Source organism: Rhynchophorus ferrugineus, unplaced genomic scaffold, assembly GCF_030347505.1.
Source record: "Rhynchophorus ferrugineus isolate W39M unplaced genomic scaffold, kcgeb_rfMv2 rfM7, whole genome shotgun sequence".
Classification (NCBI taxonomy): domain Eukaryota; kingdom Metazoa; phylum Arthropoda; class Insecta; order Coleoptera; family Curculionidae; genus Rhynchophorus; species Rhynchophorus ferrugineus.
The window spans coordinates 1,637,925-1,658,486 of NW_027472586.1; the positions used below are offsets into that span (position 1 = coordinate 1,637,925).

The following is a 20,562-nucleotide window of genomic DNA, read 5'->3' on the forward strand; positions in this document are numbered from 1 at the left end:
TAAAAGTCGTAGACATATTATTTTACCACCACTCGATTCACCGTAAAATTCTTTATATTCCCTGTAATTTTCATTAACTCACCATTATTTAAACGGAAATGACATCAAAAATATTGAAAATTGCCGAAAATCGCAAATTTTCACGACTATATGCATGGAAAAAGTGTTAAAATTTTTCACCTCTGGGATAATGATAAAATCTATAAATATATGTATTTTGAAGTGAAAGAAACAGGTCCATTTTGAATTGATCCAAAATTTGTAAAGAGTAAACCTCTATTCTAATAGCATGTGTTTGACTATAGAATTACTTTTCTACAACACAATTACAACATAATTATTATTTCAATTAAACGTGATAATCAATTACCTACTATCGAAAAGCACAGAACATATCGATTTGCTACTATAAATATTAAAGGAAACTGATAGAATATACAGTATTTATAGTTTGCAGTATCATGGGGTTGCAGAGTTTAGTCACATTCGCTGTAAATATTAATCATTAAACGGTTTTGTTGTTCTTTAGTTTGTTTTTTCGTTCGAGGTTCATTCGAGGGAACATTTTGTAATTTTTTTCTCATATATTTATTTATAAGGGATTTTCATCATTTGCCTTGAACAAACCATTAATATTTTTCCGCCGGTAAAATAATTTAAAGACGTAGCAACAATAGCATATGTTATATAGAATATAGCCAAACCTCCATCGGTTTTTTCGTAACATTTAAATTACAATATGATACATGTAACTCGCATTTGAACCATCAAATAACAACCCGGTATTTATATATTAAATATCAGCACGAGATTTCATCTCAATTATAATTTTTAATTCCGAACTAAATTTACTTTTAATTAGCGGTAACTGGTGGCGCGTTAATGAAATCGCGTTATTTCTTATAATTGCTTCAAGGTCGCCATTTAAACGTTTGTTTTTCTTTTGTTCGACCGCCTTGGAGTGTGGAGCCAAAAAAAAATTGAAAGTACACCGGGGCATTCTGCCAATAATAACACGGTATCATCGGCAGTGTTTTGAATCTGATCGATTATAGGAAGTTCTTGGAACGTCTCTATTGATTTCTCTAAAATATATACTTCGGTATTTTATTGAAACATAAACGGAAATCCACCCATTTTTTGCAAATGCACTTTTCATTATTATATATTAAAAACAATATATATGTGTACTTCATAATTTCATAATAAAAAAAAACTAATAGTTGTGTGGAGATGAATATAATAACATTTCATTCAGTGTAAAATTCTTTATAATCCCTGTAGTTTTCATTACCCTATGATTATATTAGCGAAAGTAGCAGCGAAGTCATTAAGGATGGCAGAAAATCACAAATTTGCACGACCTTAATTGAAAAGTACCCGGCCTGACACATAGATGGCGCTACTGGAATTAAATCCATATGTTTTTTAGTTAATACTAACCGTCAAAAGATGCATGTATAAATTTGACAGCTATCGGATCATTAGTTTGTGAATTATAGCATTTTGAGTGAAGCATCTTTTGTTATTGTGACATAAATGGATAAAAAGAATTTCACGTGTTGATAAAATATTGCTTTTTGAAGATAAAAAATTCAGTTGATGCAAAAACTTCGCTTGATGCCGAGTTTTCGGACACTGCCTCAGGAAACTCGACCATCAAGTATTGGTATGCTAAGTTTAGACATGGTGAAATAAGCACCGAAAACGGTGAACGCGGTAGACGCTCAAAAGAGTTTATTACGGACGAAAACATTTAAAAAATCCACAAAATGATTTTGAATAACCGTAACTTGATATTGAATGAAATAGTAGATACTCCAAAGATATCAACTGAATGTGTACATCATATCATTCACGAATACTTGGATATGTGAAAGCTCTGTGCAAAGTGGGTGCCGTGCGAGCTCCCTTTTCACCAAAAATAACATCGAGTTGATGATCCGGAGCAGTGTTTGAAGATGATCAAGCGTAATAAACCCGAATTTTTGCGTCGACATGTGACAATGGATGAAACATTGCTCCATCATTTCACTCCGAAGTCCAATCGAGAGTCATCTGAGTGGACTGTACACGATGAATCCGCTTCAAAGCATGGGAAAACGGAACAGTGGGCTGGCAAGATTATGGCGTCTGTATTTGGGGATGCGCATGAAATTATTTTCATTGACTACCTTGAAAAAGGAAGGGCTATCAACAGCGACTATTACATAGCGTTATTGAACCGTTTGTAGGACGAAATCGCCGAAAAACGGCTGCATTTGAAGAAAAAGAATGTGCTGCTTCACCAAGACAATGCACCGTGTCACAAGTCAGTGGAATCGATGACAAAAATTCATGAATTGGGCTTCGAATTGCTTCCTAATCCACCGTATTCTCCATATCTGTCCCCCAACGAGTAATTCTCGTTCTCAGAATTTTCGGCTATGACCCTTCCCAAAAAAATGTGTTTTACTAACAATTGACCTGTTATATATAATGGAAGACTGTCAAATAGGAAAGTTTATCTAATGGAACATTTTTTATATTTTTACATTATTTTTATATTTATTCGCCTAATTCCAGGAATCTCAAAATTTAACAACAATCTAACAATTTTTGAAGCCTTTCTTTGAGTTAATTGTGACCCAATATCTGCAGCGCTTCTTTTCACATAACTTTTTATAGCAAATGGTTGCCTACGAAAAACTCCATTATATTTTTAATAGGTCGCAAAGTTGGTTCATTTAGTACAAATATCATTTTACTTTATTCACTTTTTTAGTAAATATACGAGAGTAAATGACGTTTTGTTATATGACGAAAAATTAGATAATGCTAATTAAAACCAATCAACCAATATTTCATTTTGATCTATTTCCCAAACGGTCAAGTACTCGAACACGACGAACTGTATAAAAACTAAAGACTAAAACATGTGTTCTGATAACCCAATTTTGAAATCAGAATGTTGAAACGCATAATCGATGTTCCACCCACACCGTCCAATAGACTTAGGAAAAAAAACCCGAACCAAAGCCATGTTAGTTTTATCACAGCGAAAGTGAAATTAACTTCGAATCATACAATAAACAGATTCTCTTAACTGAGTTCGGGCGTTCGGTAGCCGACGATCTAATAATAACTGGAATGAAGTGAGTGTAGCCAGATAGAGATAATTACTTTGTCGAACCGTTGTATTGTATAGTGATTGTCGGACTAACTTCGATAAAGATTGTGAATAATTTATTATTTTTGAAGTCGTGGGCATTATTTTGGACACAACCAATGATGAATTTATTTATAGCTTTACATACTAATTATAACTTAATCTATACTAGTTGTCTCGTCCAACATAATTTTATTTTTAAAATAGAGATATGTTGGTACTATTTTTTAGTTTTGAGGTTATCAGAACTTAATGTTCTTCAAATTCAAGCCAAAATAACACAGTATACAATTCCTGGCATTTCTGTTAGATTTTATAAATGATGGTGTCTGCAAAAAGTCTTTACAAACTGTGTAAGCTTAGTCATACCTCGGCATTTTGGAAGTGGCGTGCAGAAATGTTCATTACCAACAACATACATATACATATACTTCCAATAAAATTAACTCACATTTGTAATATGTATCAGAATCGAAATTATTTTAGTGTTGTTCTGTTAAAAGGAACTAAATTAATCTCTATTTTTAACCGACTTCCCAAAAAAAGAGGTTCTATATTCGGCTGTATATATATTTTTTAATGTATGTTCGCCATTTTCTCCGTCAATTGTGGGCCGATTTTCTAAATTTTTTTTTATTCGAAAGAGTACACTTCCGAGGTGGTCCCGTTGACCAAATCAGGATCTATAAGAGGGGAAATCGAGGGAAAGGCTCAAATTTCAAAGTCAACAAAGGCGTAGTACAAAGTTTTCACATATTTTTTATCTAAAATAATCATATATTTATTTTTAATGTTATTGCTGAACTAACGTGATGGATAATTAAAAGTCGTTCTGTGCAAAGGCCATTCAATTTGCATTTAAACACTACCTATAGCATATAAGGCCTTGTAGAAATACTGTGGACAACTACTTTTATGGTGTAATGGTTAAAACGTCTAACACACAATTGGAGATCGCGGGTTCGATTCCCGGCAATGACAATATGTTGTTGTTGTTGTTTAGTTAGAATAACTGTCAAATCACCAGTTATATCATCATTTATATTCTACTATATACACACAATTTAGCTTAATACCTGCCTAAACACTTAAAATCACGTTAAAGTCGATACCGCCCCCAAAAAATATTAAAATAACAATATAATTTTGTGACTTATATAAAAAATTAAATTACCAATAAAACATATCTAAATCAAATATAACTATTTGTGTTCGGTAGCGACTTCAAAATAGTTAGTTGATAGTAGTTAAAATAACTCTGTAAATAGATAAGTAGGTTTAAGAGGGTATTAAGCTAAATTGTGTGTATATAGTAGAATATAAAATACGTGTAGTAGATAAGTTAAAAAAGGTTTTTGTTTATTTCTATTTAGTTATTACAAGGATTATTATGTACATATTGTTTTTTAAAATGTTTTTTGATGTTAAATATCCAATTTTGATTATTTTTTAATTTTTAGTGAATTCTATATTTATTTATTGAGGTCGGTTCCATTTTTTTGTTAAAAATATATTATATCTATTGTAATAGCCATACTGACTTACCAGAAACAAGCTATGGCACTGGAAACTGTTAGCGAATATATTTTAATGTGGTTTTAAAGATGATCTTGATGTGTTTCTGTTTAGCATCATGCTAATTAGCTTGTTTAGCAGTAATAATGAGTACTACAAAAGAACTCCTTACTTATCGTCTTTATCGAAGAAACACTGTAAAACGTACCTTCAGTGTGTTTACTAAAACAAAACTTAAAATAAGTAATTTCTCTCAATCCACACCCTGTACTTTCACTCATTTTCTACATCGTTAAAAACACAACAATCAGGAACAGTAAGATTGTTTGTAGCTACGACTAAGTGTTTAGACGTATGGAACGCAAAATGGGGGGAACGACAATGAGGAATATTAGTTGGGGAGGGCTTTGTGCGGTAACCGATGGCATCATAGTGAAACTGACTATACTTGCTCTCAGATAAAAGGGCCCCTCTTCTCTATGGGAGCGAGAGTAAGATTAGAGAATTTGTATAGTTAGAGTAATGTTATTGGCTAGGTATACGGAGAGAACGAATGTTACCAGAGTGGGGGGAGCTAATTGTTCTTGACTAATTTAGTTTGTCGTGGTTAATTCGGTTAGTTTTTTATTTTATAATGTTGTCTCCATATTTTGTTCAACTCTATTAATATTTTTTTACATGAAGACAAAGGTACTGTTTAAAACATTCCCTACAAGTGATTAAAAATAGTATTTCTCAATAAGCTTGGGGGGACAGCTTGTTTAACTAATAATAATTCCTATGAATCTTAAAAGAAATGCTTGAAAATGGCAAAAAATCTGATTTTTTTCTGGGCAATTTATATAGAAAGTGGCAACATTTTTTATCTGTCGGGTGAAGTTAAAACTCTGAATATGCTCGTATCTTAGATTAAAAAGTATACAAATCTAAGTCAAATTAAGTCAGATTTTGTAGTTTTAAACATATGTGATATTAACATAAATCAAAACTTTTTCAAAAAGGCACTTTTCATTGTGTAAATTATAAACAAATAGCCGCATATAAACTGTAATACTACCATTCAATTTAACGTAGAATTCTTTTCAATTCCTGTTAGTTTCATTAACTTACGGTTATTTGAGCGAAAATGACAGCAAAAATTTTAAAAATGGCCGAAAATCGGAAATTTTCACAACTATATATATATATATATATATATATATATATATATATATACGGAAATATATATATATAGTTTTTGCGAAATCCGACATAAACAGATATCTATTAATTTCTTAAAAAAGTACTTTTTATTATATAAATTAAAATATAAAAGCCACATATCAATTTTAGTACTACCGTTCGACTCAGCGTAAAATTATTTCCAATTTCTGTGATTTTCATCAACCTACGATTACTTGAACGAAAATTACAGCAAAAACTTTAAAAATGGCCAAAAATCCCAAATGTTCACGACTATATAGACTAGCTTTGAACAAATTGCTTAATATTAAATAACCTACATAACGGATAATACTTAATAGATCCTAGTTTATTACAAGTCCCAAGTAATGTAATAGTCATTCAATGGTTCCCACATCTATTAGTTAAGGACTTGCCCCAATTGATTGGCACAAATATGGCGTCCAGTTCATATAAGTCAATGTTATTTCATGTATGGGAACATACATATTTCGTATATAATTCAACAATAACACTAAATAAGAACATAATTACAGAAATGTCCTGTACGATATAGTAAGTTTTAAATTCATCTGTTGTAAATGATTCAGAATTAATACATCAGTTGTAATAGAATAGACACTGTGAATTCAAAATGATATCCCTCGAAACTATTTTTTTAAGTTTAGAGAATAGCCAGAAGTTTCATGGAGCTAAATCAGGTAAATAGGGCGACTCCGATATCAGAAATAAATAATATATAACCCTTTACACAGTAAAAGAACAACAATATAGTGTTTTTTTCTGCTAAATAGGATTAAAGAACAAACAAAACTAATTAAAAATAAACACCGCTGGATAATTATATTCAAACGAAATCGCGCATTTGTGTTAAATCAAAATATATCCCTATGTGAAACTGTTTATAGTTAAAACCTTGATAATTAATTATTTCGAACGAAGCAGCAATAACGAAAAAAGTAATCAACGAACATATCAAATATTTAATGGTAATTAATATAATGTTTTTATGGTTGTGTGTGTGTGTGTGTGGCGAAATTGAAACCCGGTTTTTGTTTAATTTTTTTCCGGTGATTTTTTTCACCCTTTTAACATCGCAAAAAGTTTATTATGTAAGGGAATATTTAGAGAAACGGTTTTTTGCTTGACAGTTAATTAGCCTTTCCGATTTTCAGGTCGAGACCGCTTCGATATTTTCGATAATATGGTATTTCATTGGATCAGACGTATAAAAAAACTTTAAACCCACCCAAAAAAAATATCAGAGTTGTTTTTTAACCGAAAGGCTTCTTCAACATTCCCTTTTTCTAGTCTTGACAACGGTTGCTTAAAGCTTTCTTCTAAAGGACTTGAAATTATGGAATACACAAAAATTCTAACGGAGGTAAATCAGGTGAATAGAGCGGTTGCATCTTATCACTTGATACTCTTCGGATATGCTGGTCTCCGGCAATATTAGTCTCTTATTTTTAATGATCATTTTCTAGGATCTTGGTCAGGCCCAAACAGAGAATACTAAATCCTGCCAGCTCTTCTCGAATTGCTTCTTCGTGAGCTCTTTAAGCTTTTAGCTTAGTAAGCTGTGACTAAGCTTGCCACACCATCAGCATCAGTTTCAACCAACAAACTAATGTTTCATTATAAATGCTTCGAACTAATTTCAACTTCTATTATATCAGAATACTATAATTAGAATACTATAATACTCAGTTTTCACTGTGACTGAATCTTTTAAATCTATACAGTGGATAGATTACTTAACTTTACTGATTTTTTTATTATTACTAGGACTGTGAATTAATGTTGAGGGATATTGAACGATCAAAAAAAATTGCTAGCGATTATAAATGGAGATTAGTTTCGAAGCATTTGCAATATGTGACTAAGCATTGACTCGTTTCAGTTTCTTTAAGTATAATTAGTAAGATTCCCTGAAGATCATTTTGTTCTTTTTCGTATCGGAAAAAAATCACCGGAACCACTACTTCTTCCTTTTTGTTGATGCTACCTACATGTTCCCTATATACTTCACGCTCAATAGCCAATTGCATTTCGTTACTAACAAAGATTGACATGGTTAAAGCAAAGAGAAAGTAGGTTTAACATTTTTTAAAATTATTTATTTATTACATTATTACTAGACGTTGTCGACTAATCTAAAATTTGTCTTCACAATGGCTTAAATCTTGGTATATATGTACATGTATATATATATATATATATATATATATATATATATATATATATATATATATATATATATATATATATATATATATATATATATCTGGGAGGACCCATCGGCCTTATTTTAGTATCTGCGGTAATGATGTTTATGTGTTAACTCTGCTGTTATCTAACAGTTGTAATACTTCGATGTTGACATGATAATAGAGTGTCTTCTCACGTTTCCTTGTGATTCTCTTGATTTCCTGAATGACAGTCGTTATTTGAAGGTCTCGGGGTAAATAAACAGTCCTGTAGTATCTGGGTGCATCTACAATAATTTTCAGGACTTTCTTCTGGAAAAGATATATTATATAATTGAAATCCGTATGTAGACCATATATGTATATTTATTATGTACAGATAACTGTAATTTTCTACCTATTAACCAACACATTCAACTATATTTGAACTCCAGTTCTTTCTTTTCCTTTTTTACATGCTCTTGTCGGCGAAATTTTGCCTCTATTTATTCCGAGATACTTTGCGTTGTTGCTATATGGAATGATAGAGTTTAACATGAATAAAAATACAAAATAAATCTTCTATGATCTATTGTGTAAGCCCCTGAAACTTATTTGTTCTCCCGACACAAGAGAAAGTCCAACAATGACTCCAAATCTCGTCCGAACTAAAGTAGAACACGCTAATTTGATTAAACTTTAAATCCCAAACCGAACACTCCCTCCCATCCACCGGCATTTAGTTAAATAAAAGAACAACGAAAAATTGCCGCACTAACTTTACTGCTTTTCTTTCTTCTTGTCCGATCAACCCTCTCCATCCCCGCCTCACTGCCCCCGTCGCCCCGGTAGCTGTACAACCTCTTTATTTCTGCTTCCAGCTGAATAAAAACTTTCTACTAAACTGATTGCCGACTTCCTCCGAACTTTTCTTGCTTGTCGTTTGCAAATATTTAATCCCGCGAGATATTATTCCTGCTAATTTTTTTAGGAGGACAGCTAAATACATTAAATTACTAAATTTTAATACTTTAGATATGTGTGGTTTGTGCTCTAATAGGTTTAGTGAAAAGAAATGGATCCGTTAGTGTGAGGCAAAAGTACCGCTACTATTTTCATTGCGCATGATCTTGGTTATGTGACGTTTAGCTCGCTTTAACCATTGTGTTGTGTAGTCGTCCAAATTTTACTATAGATAAATATACGCCACAAGAATGAGCAGAAATAGTGACAATATTTATTGAAAATAATCGTTCCATTATTGCTATTGAGCGGAAATAGCGTCAAAAATATCCTAGTCGTCCAGTGCTTCACAAAACTACATTTTTTCGGTTTTGGGGAACACAGAATCCTCAATTAATTCATGAAACATACTTGTATCCACTAAAAACAACTGTATGGTATGGTATTCATGCTGTAAACATCATTGGTCCCTATTTTTTTTAAATGACCAAGGTGTTGCAGCTACTGTTACTGCTGAACGGTACCAAGGCATGATTCGAAATTTTCGAAAAAGACAATATTCGTCACGCAATTACATAAATTTAGCCTCAGATGTTGCAGGATGTCATGAAAAATTACTTTAAAAGGGCCGAAAGTTGCATAGTAAATCGCGGTCACCATTTAGCCGATGTAATTTTTTAGTCATAACGAAGAAAAAAATGTAAAGACCAAATAAACTTTCTATTAAAACCAAACTTACTTATCTTTTCTTTGAGTAACGTTATAGGTAATCAAAATGGTAGCGTGACTTTTGCCCCATGTTGTACATAGATGGTCGTTGTCTTGATGTAACACAATATCTGTCAAATGGTGATCAAAGTTGACATCTTTTAGGAAATTTCGTTCTTCAAACGATCCAATTGCTCACAGTAAAGGCTTAAATTAAGAATTTGGTCATAGTAGAGCAGTTTATAGCATATGATTCTATCCCAATTTCACCAAATTCATAGTCGATACTGTTCTAGCTGTTCACTCATTTACAGAATTTTCAAATATGTTATTTAATATGAAACATCATAACAGGTCAATTGAAAAGTCCCGGTCTGCCACATAAATGGCGCTACTAGAATTAAATCCATATGTTTTTTAGTTAGCCCTATCCTTCAAAAGATGCGTGTATAAATTTGACATCTGTCGGATTATTAGTTTGTGAATTATAGTACTTTGAGTGAAGCAACTTTTGTTATTGTGAAAAAATGTATAAAAAGGAATTTCGCCTGTTGATAAAATATTGCTTTTTGAAGAGAAAAAATACAGTTGAATCAAAAACTTGGCTTGATGCCGAGTTTCCGGACACTGCCCCAGGAAAATCAACCATCAAGGATTGGTATGCTAAGTTTAGACGTGGTGAAATGAGCACCGAAGACGGTGAACGCAGTGGACGCCAAAAAGAGGTTGTTACTGACGAAAATATTAAAAAATCCACAAAATAACTTTGAAATCGCAGACACTCTAAAGATATCAACTAAACGTGTACATCATATCATTTACGAATATTTGAGTATGAGAAAGCTCTGTGCAAAGTGGGTGTCGCGCGAGCTTTTGACCACAAACAACGACGAGTTGATGATTCGGAGCAGTGTTTGAAGATGATCAAGCGTAATCAACCCGAGTTTTTGCGTCGATATATGACAATGGATGAAACATGGCTCCATCATTTCAAGACCGATCACAATGAACCCGCTCCAAAGCGTGGGAAAACACAACAGTCGGCTGGCAAGGTTATGGCGTCTGCATGTTGGGATCTCAACCAGCGGATCATCAACAGCGACTATTAAATAGCGTTATTATATAGGGACCATCTGAAGGATGAAATCGCCAAAAAACGGCTGAATTTGAAGAAAAAGAATGTGCTGTTTCACCAAAACAATGCACCGTGTCACAAGTTAGGGATAACGATTGCAAAAATCCATGAATTGGGCTTCGAATTGCTTCCCCATCCACCGTATTCTCCAGATATGGGCCACAGCGACTATTTCCTGTTCTTAAATCTCAAAAGAATGCTTAGTGTGACGAAATATTCGTCGAATGAAGAGGTTATGGCCGAAACTGAGGCCTATTTATATACCAAAAATGGTATCGAAATGTTAGAGGGTTGCTATAATCAGTTCATCAGCCTTGAAGGGAATTATGTTGAATAAAAGAACTAATTTTGCCAAAAAAAGGTGTTTTATTATAGTAGTCCGGGGACTTTTCAATTGACCTTTTATTCTAATGCTGTATGGCGTGAACTTCGATTCCATTATTATTAGTTCAAACTGCAATTTAAAGTACATAGTAAATTTATTTTATTTTTTTACTCTTTGAGATTCCACAATCTGCCCTATAGGGATTAAGTATTTCTTATGTCTATATTACATATACATGGCATGCAGAAAATCACTTCATTAAGCGATCTTCTGTATAAAATATTATCTTAATTAATTAGTCTTATTCTAAAGCTTATTCTAAAGTTTATATATGTCCAGTAATCAGATCAGGTGGTATTAAACGTTTTAGTCTACGCACTTCACTATCACGTCGCATATTTAGCTGATTAGCGGGTACATTGGCATACTCTTTCGAAGTACTTCACACAAACACGTTGAATTACACTCGTTATAGGTTCTAGAGGAATATCGCGGTGTATCACTTTATTTGAAATATAGTACGGAGCATCAACAATGGCACGCAACACTTTATTTTGGAACCGTTGAATGATGGATATATTAGATTTGCTAGCGGTACCCCATAGTTGGATTCCATATGACCAAATAGGCTTGAGTATAGACTCATACAGCAATACCTTGTTATCTAATGATAACTTGGATTTGCGCCCGATGAGCCAATACATTTGATATAATTTCAGACGAAGTTGTTTTTGTTTATAGAGTATGTGCTTCTTCCAGGTTAGGCGTCGATCCAAGTACAAACCAATATATTTAACTTGGTCTGCTTGGGGGAGTTGACGATGATTGATATTCACTGGTGGACATGTTCTTCTACGCAGGGTAAACGTTACATGGGTGGATTTTGTTTCATTGACTTTAATGCGCCATGTCTTCAACCATAATTGTATTTGATCCAGGTGGGTTTGTAGGTATATTGATGCTGTGACCGGATCTTCATGGGATGCCAATATTGCTGTGTCGTCTGCGTATATTGCCACAGTAGTTATTTTTGTAGTGGTGAGATCGGCCGTATACAGAGAATACAGTACTGGATCCAGTACACTACCTTGCGGAACTCCTGAATATATGGGATTTAATTCGGTATGTTCATCGCCTTGATTTATAATAAAATGTCTCAGTGAGATACGATTTTAGTAACTGATAATCCGGATGAGGGAAAAGTTTCTTTAGTTTAACCTGCAAGCCCGTATGCCATATTTTGTCAAAAGTCTGAGATATATCTAGAAAAGCAGCCGAACAATATCTTTTGGCATTTAGGTCAGTGTTTATTTGGTTTACAAGTCTGTGCACTTGTTCTATAGTCCCATGCTTATCGCGAAACCCAAACTGATGTTCTGGAATAATTCTTCTTTTTTCTATTTATAGTAAATATATAATTTTGAAAATATGCCCATCACTGAGCATTAACTCAAGAAACGTCAACAGAATCACACTGTCACGCAATGAGATTTAGTCTCGATCAGCCATTTCTCCTTCAAATCCCATCCATGCCTCCATAGTTTGTATCCCAAACTGCATTTAACAATCAGTTTTCTCACTTCTCCACTATGCTCTATCCTCTGATCTAAGAGACGTAGAAAATGCCACTATCCCATTAGATTAATTCCGGTTCCTGTTCGGTATTGTCTCGGACAGCCATTTCGCATTATGTGGCGTCGAGAGTTTTTCTATTCGAACTAGATATTTTCATTTGTTGTGCCGATATGCTCCCAGCTCGCTAGTAATGTACTTTAAACCAGCTGGAGCTAAAAGCGACATAAAGTTGCCGGTTCACTGATGTTTTCTCGGCACTTTTATTAGAAATAATGGACGGGATTTTGAGACGGGAATTTGTTTCGTTTTAGTGCGATGTTATTCTTTAAAAAAAACTACTAAAACTAGGTCATCTGTTAAGATATACTCGCAATTCAACTATTATTGTGAATGCAGTGTGAATGAATGAATGCAGTCAAGGAATCAAAATAAAATTATGCAATCTCTCGAAAAGAGTTTTGTTATTAAGAATGTCTGATGCTTCAACTTCGACTTCACTGCATATACATGTTCATCTAAATGAAAATAAGCTCCATCTGAATACAAAATAGTTAAAGTGATTCAAAGGTTTTCAATTGCCTGGTTTATAAACCCAAGCTTCTAACTAACACCCAGGGTCTTTAATAATTACACTAATTACATTCTTTTTGATCGAAATATAATCTCTTTGTAAAAAATATGTTGTCGTGATGAACTATGCACGATTTCAAAGCTTGTGGGCTTCCAAACTGAAAGATTGAGATTATCAGTATGTCACAGTCCTTCAAAGGTCTTATTCACTTTAAACTTTTTAGCCCATTTCAAAGCTAGACAGATAAAAACTTTCGTTTAAGATATCTGGCAAAGTATGCAATCTGTCGAAAAGAGTTTTGTTATTAAGAATGTCTGATGCTTCAACTTCGACTTCACTGCATATACATGTTCATCTAAATGAAAATAAGCTCCATCTGAATACAAAATAGTCAAAGTGATAGAGTCAAAAATGATTCAAAGGTTTTCAATTGCCTGGTTTATGAACCCAAGCTTCTAACACCCAGGGTCTTTAATAATTACACTAATTACATTCTTTTTGATCGAAATATAATCTCTTTGTAAAAAATATGTTGTCGTGATGAACTATGCACGATTTCAAAGCTTGTGGGCTTCCAAACTGAAAGATTGAGATTATCAGTATGTCACAGTCCTTCAAAGGTCTTATTCACTTTAAAGTTTTTAGCCCATTTCAAAGCTATACAGATAAAAACTTTCGTTTAAGATATCTGGCAAAGTATGCAATCTGTCGAAAAGAGTTTTGTTATTAAGAATGTCTGATGCTTCAATTTCGACTTCACTGCATATACATGTTCATCTAAATGAAAATAAGCTCCATCTGAATACAAAATAGTCAAAGTGATAGAGTTAAAAACGATTCAAAGGTTTTCAATTGCCTGGTTTATGAACCCAAGCTTCTAACACCCAGGGTCTTTAATAATTACACTAATTACATTCTTTTTGATCGAAATATAATCTCTTTGTAAAAAATATGTTGTCGTGATGAACTATGCACGTTTTCAAAGCTTGTGGGCTTCCAAACTGAAAGATTGAGATTATCAGTATGTCACAGTCCTTCAAAGGTCTTATTCACTTTAAAGTTTTTAGCCCATTTCAAAGCTATACAGATAAAAACTTTCGTTTAAGATATCTGGCAAAGTATGCAATCTGTCGAAAAGAGTTTTGTTATTAAGAATGTCTGATGCTTCAATTTCGACTTCACTGCATATACATGTTCATCTAAATGAAAATAAGCTCCATCTGAATACAAAATAGTCAAAGTGATAGAGGTAAAAACGATTCAAAGCTTTTCAATTGCCTTGTTTATGAACCCAAGCTTCTAACACCCAGGGTCTTTAATAATTACACTAATTACATTCTTTTTGATCGAAATATAATCTCTTTGTAAAAAATATGTTGTCGTGATGAACTATGCACGATTTCAAAGCTTGTGGGCTTCCAAACTGAAAGATTGAGATTATCAGTATGTCACAGTCCTTCAAAGGTCTTATACACTTTAAAGTTTTTAGCCCATTTCAAAGCTATACAGATAAAAACTTTCGTTTAAGATATCTGGCAAAGTATGCAATCTGTCGAAAAGAGTTTTGTTATTAAGAATGTCTGATGCTTCAATTTCGACTTCACTGCATATACATGTTCATCTAAATGAAAATAAGCTCCATCTGAATACAAAATAGTCAAAGTGATAGAGTTAAAAACGATTCAAAGCTTTTCAATTGCCTGGTTTATGAACCCAAGCTTCTAACACCCAGGGTCTTTAATAATTACACTAATTACATTCTTTTTGATCGAAATATAATCTCTTTGTAAAAAATATGTTGTCGTGATGAACTATGCACGTTTTCAAATCTTGTGGGCTTCCAAACTGAAAGATTGAGATTATCAGTATGTCACAGTCCTTCAAAGGTCTTATTCACTTTAAAGTTTTTAGCCCATTTCAAAGCTAGACAGATAAAAACTTTCGTTTAAGATATCTGGCATAGTTTCTTCTCTCAATATTACCCATTTCATTAAGAAATACATAAGAAAGGTAGGAGAATGAATGAATAAAACATGTTTAGTGTAAATTAGATGGCTCGGTGAATGAAAGTAAAACGAAATGAAACAGTGGTGTTTACATTATGTGACCGTTATTTATTGAAGTGATATAAAAATGTGGAAAATACAAAATAGATAAAACGGATGGCAGCGGTGTTACCCGGTGACGAGGCTTGGGCAGTCGATGGTGGCACGTCTAAACCAAACGATAGTCGAGTACTGGATGAATGGAAATACCCTTCTATGACATCCCAGATAAACGTCTCGGGGTTGCCAGCTATTCGTTATCGGGTTCTAGTTGGCGCTGCTGGCACCCCGCCCGTGTTCAACATCTGGGCTTATATTTCTGGGTATTTTGTAGACCGTTATTCCACTATGCAAAATTCGACATGCCTCAATGTCGCTACACATGTATTGATAGATTACTGTTGAATCTGAAATATTATTATCAACACCAAGACTTTGAAATATATAGGGATATTTAAATTTTAATATATACATTTAAACTTATGTACTAATATTTGTGTTTCGTATTCATTCAACTTTTTCCAGAACTTTTTAAATCCCAAAAAGTGCGACACCATATGAAAATGTGGTAGAAATAAAATGTTTATGCTAACAGTGAGGAAGAAAGAGTTCTTTTTCAATGTCAAATGACCCTACTCTTAAAGAAATGTATTCATGTGTTATAGGAGAAAGCGATATCTAGAATTAAAATTATAACAACGAGATCTTGTGAAGAATAAGGTCAGAGTTTTCAAGTATAGACATGATAAAAATAGTAATAGGTTTAACTTTTTTCCTAGGCATTTTAAACCCTAAAAAAGTGCAACACCATCTGAAAATGACGCTCCCATTCGCCCCTCATCATTAATTGTCGCTCTCGCATTATTCACGGTTTGGAAAAAAATTCGGATGCCACTTTGTACGAACGGTTAGTGAGGCAGAAGGGAATAAAGGAAAATAAAGCCCGATAAAGTCGACGCCGTAAGCCATTCCCTCTTATCGCGCATTCGCTTTCCGCCGGCCTTTCTTTGATATCGGTGTTATTCGTCAGAAAAGATCGTGTAATGAGTTATTATCGTCTGCAGCCATGACGGTTTCTTTTAATGACGCTAATTTTAGCGAGAACGGTCCTATTTTATATAATTGACAGAGAAAGACATACAAGTAGAAATAGTCATGTTCATCATATATATATATATATATATATATATATATATATATATATATATATATATATATATATATATATATATATATATATATATATATATATATACATAGATATAGATATCGTCGTGCAGAAAAATGTTCCATAGAATAAAACTATGTTCGCATATACCATAACAAGTGACGTTCCTGAATACCTGATCAATGCCAGGTCCAATGAAAACAGAGCCTAAAATATCTGTTAATGTATTATCTGTAGCCAATTTGACTATTCCTGACCAATCAGACTACTCCTAGTTACTTAATTTGGACGTACATCATTTTATTGGAATTTCTTTATTTGTAGAGGATTGCACAAACATTTTAGGTCTAAAGTTTCCTCCTCCATAGAAGCTGTAACCCTGCAAAATTGGCCCTCGGTTCTTGTTAAAATGCATATATGAAACTACCAAATTTAGGTTAGAACCGTTCGGTTCTATAGTTTACCGGTTTTCTATATTATATTCTTCATTTAACATGCTTTGACATATTCTTAGTGTAAATTAGTCTAATTCCTAATTATTTCCATAGACTATCCCGTTAATAATTGATCAAATAACATCAAGTGAATAAATCGAACGAAACATAAACGTTGAGGAATAACAGAGACAATGAACTGTAACAGTAGCAACGGTGGCGTACAGGGAATGTTCGAAAATTGCAAATCGAGAAGAAGGACGAGGAGCTTTTCGGGCTTACTACCCCGGGCCGCAACCGATGGCCCCCACCCGATCGGCAAGCCCCCACCCACGCCGAACCCCTCGCCGAAAAACAAGGACCGACGACGACGTATGTAAATGGTGTTGCCGTTGTTCATTTGTCTCGTGTTTTTTAAAAACCGTTTTATCATCCTGGTTTTGTGTGCTAATATTTAATGTTGTCCTGTGTGCACACACGTGTGTGTGCGTGTATGTGTGTCTGTTAGATGTACAAATATGATTCCCCCTTTTTCCTGCGCAAATAAAATACGTTTCTTTGTTTCTATACTTAAATGTATTTGTACGAAGTAATTTATTGTGGGCCGTGTAGACTAAAACAAAAGTACATCGAATGCGATTTGGAAATAGATAACTCCTGACTATGGTTCGAACATAATGCTCCTGCATAGAAAGAAAATGTTAAATATGGTACAATCATAGTATAACGTGAAAAAATCATCCAGCAAAATGTTCCATAGGATGAAACTGTTAATAAGTTTCCAAAGGTAAATTACCACTAATACTACGAACAAAATGAATATGAAAATCTTACAATATGTTCCGTAGAATGAAATCATGTTCCGAACTAATACTACGAACAAAATGAATATGAAAATCTTACAGCAATATCTTCCATAGTATGAAATCCTGAAGATGAATATTAATTATCTAGCAAAATGCCATAAATAATGTTATATTTTAAACGAGATGAATATTAATCATCTAGCAAAATGTTCCATAAGATAAAACTATGTTCGTAAATTATCATGGTAATATTATGTTCCGAACGAAAATGATGTAAAAATAATCAATAAAAATGTTTTATAGGATCAAGTTATGTTGGTAAATCATTGCGGCACCAAGAGATTAATGGAATAATATATTTTTAACGAGATAAATATGAAATTATCCAGCAAAATAGACCATAGGAATCGAATAGGACCTGAAAAGACGAGTATATTTACAACAGATTGTCATGTCAAATGTATGTTGGTCATATAACTTCAGTAATAAAACGGATAATGAAAATGCTAAAATGTAATAAAATGTATACGAACCTAACACCCGCGCCTATACACTCAAGCCAGACCACTGTCCCCCACCGTTCACATTAGCCCTAATAAAACGGAGGAACATTATACTCCGAATATTTTTATTGAATTGTCCTTCTCCTCTGACAACAAAATAAACCGAAACAAACTTATCCTTTGCCTTTGGCTCGTTCCCTGCTACGTCAAACGCTCGACTGACTGACTCTCTTATGTAAAACCAACAAGGTTTCGTAACGCTGAAAAAATAGACAAACAATTAAGACTCTATATTGTTCTTTTCTGTCGTTGTTGCTGTTATTTTGGAATAGCACAACGTTAGAGGAACGGTTGTTAAATCAGTTGTGATGGCTTCGATTTGCCTCGCAACGATCGAGAGTTATTTATAAGCATTCCTGCTGAATATTCATCGGCTTTTTACGAAGTATCGTTTCCAATTGCTTCGAGTAAACTTGAGAAAGAAATTAAATAAGGTAAAGTAAAAGGTATATCGCCGAATATGCAATGATGTAAAATGGGGAAGGCGATGAAATATAATATAAACAAGGAATTAAATTAATGGACTGGGGAAACAAATTTATTGATATACATTTCAAATACTAATCAGTGATATAGTTTATGATTGATGATATTTTGCCACATTTTTTTGCGAGAAATTCAATTACGTTACTTTCGATTTCTAATATCCAAAAATAAATTAATTATCAAGAGCACTTAGTTCAATAAAATACTTATACCATTATATCTATTGATGAAAATGCGAACTATCAATACAACCCACTGTTAAACAACCAACGTAAACCGTTTTCCATTAATAATGTTAAATTTTATATTGTTTTTAGCCACGTCAACCTCTTGGATTTTTTAGTGACTGGGTCTATAGCCCAATATGGGCTCCGAACCACGGTCCTAAGCATTAAGCCTGCCAACTGACGAATGACCAACTTTATAAATCATCCCAGAAGACATCCGGTCTTACCTAGCCTGGTTACTGGCGTGACTGGGATCATTATACTTGTCGGGTTTTACCCTCTTGCCTAGGACAATCACAAACACTAAACTCTCTATTAAACTTACTTTCTCTGGCCTATTGTGTCTAGCGATGAAGATCTACAGATCTACTGCAAGTGGATTAGTTCAAGAGAACCATCCATATTGACACCAAAGTAGAATCTTATTGCCCATAAAGTCTTCTTGTATATAACTGGAAGTCCTGACACATGCGGCGTACTTACCAAACACAGTGCCGTCCGATTATCACTTTTTATAGCGGCACAGTATCAGTCAGAGGAATGGGAAGAAAGAGATTTTTTAGAAAAGTATATTTTTAGAATAGATTCAAATAAATAATCGTTAATAATCTACAACCGATTACTAAAAGTACAATTACCAAAAGCAAAATTAAACCCCCCCCCTGGTCGCCCGCTCCGATTCTGGCCCGTAACCGCCAGAAGCGACCATCATCAGGGTCGATAGCGTTCCGATGCGAAATGAAACGCGAAACAAAAGCGATCCCGGCCACGTCAGCTGACCGTGAACGTTTTTAATTCCTCGGCACCGCAGGACACGGGCCCCTGCGACCGCTAATGAAATTTTAATGTCCGCCGGCCGCGATTTCGCCCGACCAGGGGGCGCTGTTTGGTTAGGATTATTTAAATACCGTCTTTGTTTAACATCGCGGGATAATTTATAATGTTCCTGTTCGGGGCCCGCTGATAAGGTCTACCGTGTACGCTCCGTGTTCTTATTAGATCTCCCTGATGATATCGGGCCTCCAAATCGGTCTATAGAGGTCTCTCGTATCAGCCATGGAGATTTCTTAACTTTATAGTTACGACAAATATGAAAAAATATATTGAAACCATCATTATTAAAATTACAATCAGTTAAGAGCCATAGAACATTAGCCAAATGCAAAGACCTAACATTTAACTTAATTAGATTTATTTTATACATGATGATCATTCTATGGTTGATAACATCTCCCTAACGTCATTCATTCCTCTCTATATCCGGCAAAAAGCCTGCCCATCTCTTGTACCACCGTATTGAAATATCCGAAATGGTCCAGGCACGATATACGGCGGGCTGAGGCGAGAGGGAGGTGGATAGAGCTAGAGATGGGCGTGGGCCGACCCAGCTCCGACCTCCCGCAAAGCGTTGGCTCGTGTCAGAGGTGAACCCAGCCGGTCGTTTATAAAACTGGAACGGGCATTGTCGATATCCGAACAGGAAAAATTATTACAGCCCCGATAGTTTTCCTTGGAGTTATGG

At 34.1% G+C, this 20,562-nt stretch overlaps 1 protein-coding gene across 9 annotated transcripts in view; it reads left to right on the top strand.

Moving 5' to 3' along the window:
* The window catches only part of Grip (Glutamate receptor interacting protein), a 347,975-nt gene that overhangs the window by 202,425 nt on the left and 124,988 nt on the right, over positions 1-20,562 (top strand). For 4 of the 9 annotated variants that reach the window (XM_076410457.1, XM_076410454.1, XM_076410458.1 and 1 more), the window contains exon 2: positions 17,073-17,330. The exons of the other annotated variants lie outside the window; for them this stretch is intronic. In XM_076410457.1, the coding sequence (XP_076266572.1) occupies positions 17,153-17,330 (178 nt within the window). In that variant the 5' untranslated portion in view covers positions 17,073-17,152. The remainder of the gene's footprint in view (positions 1-17,072; positions 17,331-20,562) is intronic. 9 annotated transcript variants of the gene reach the window in all.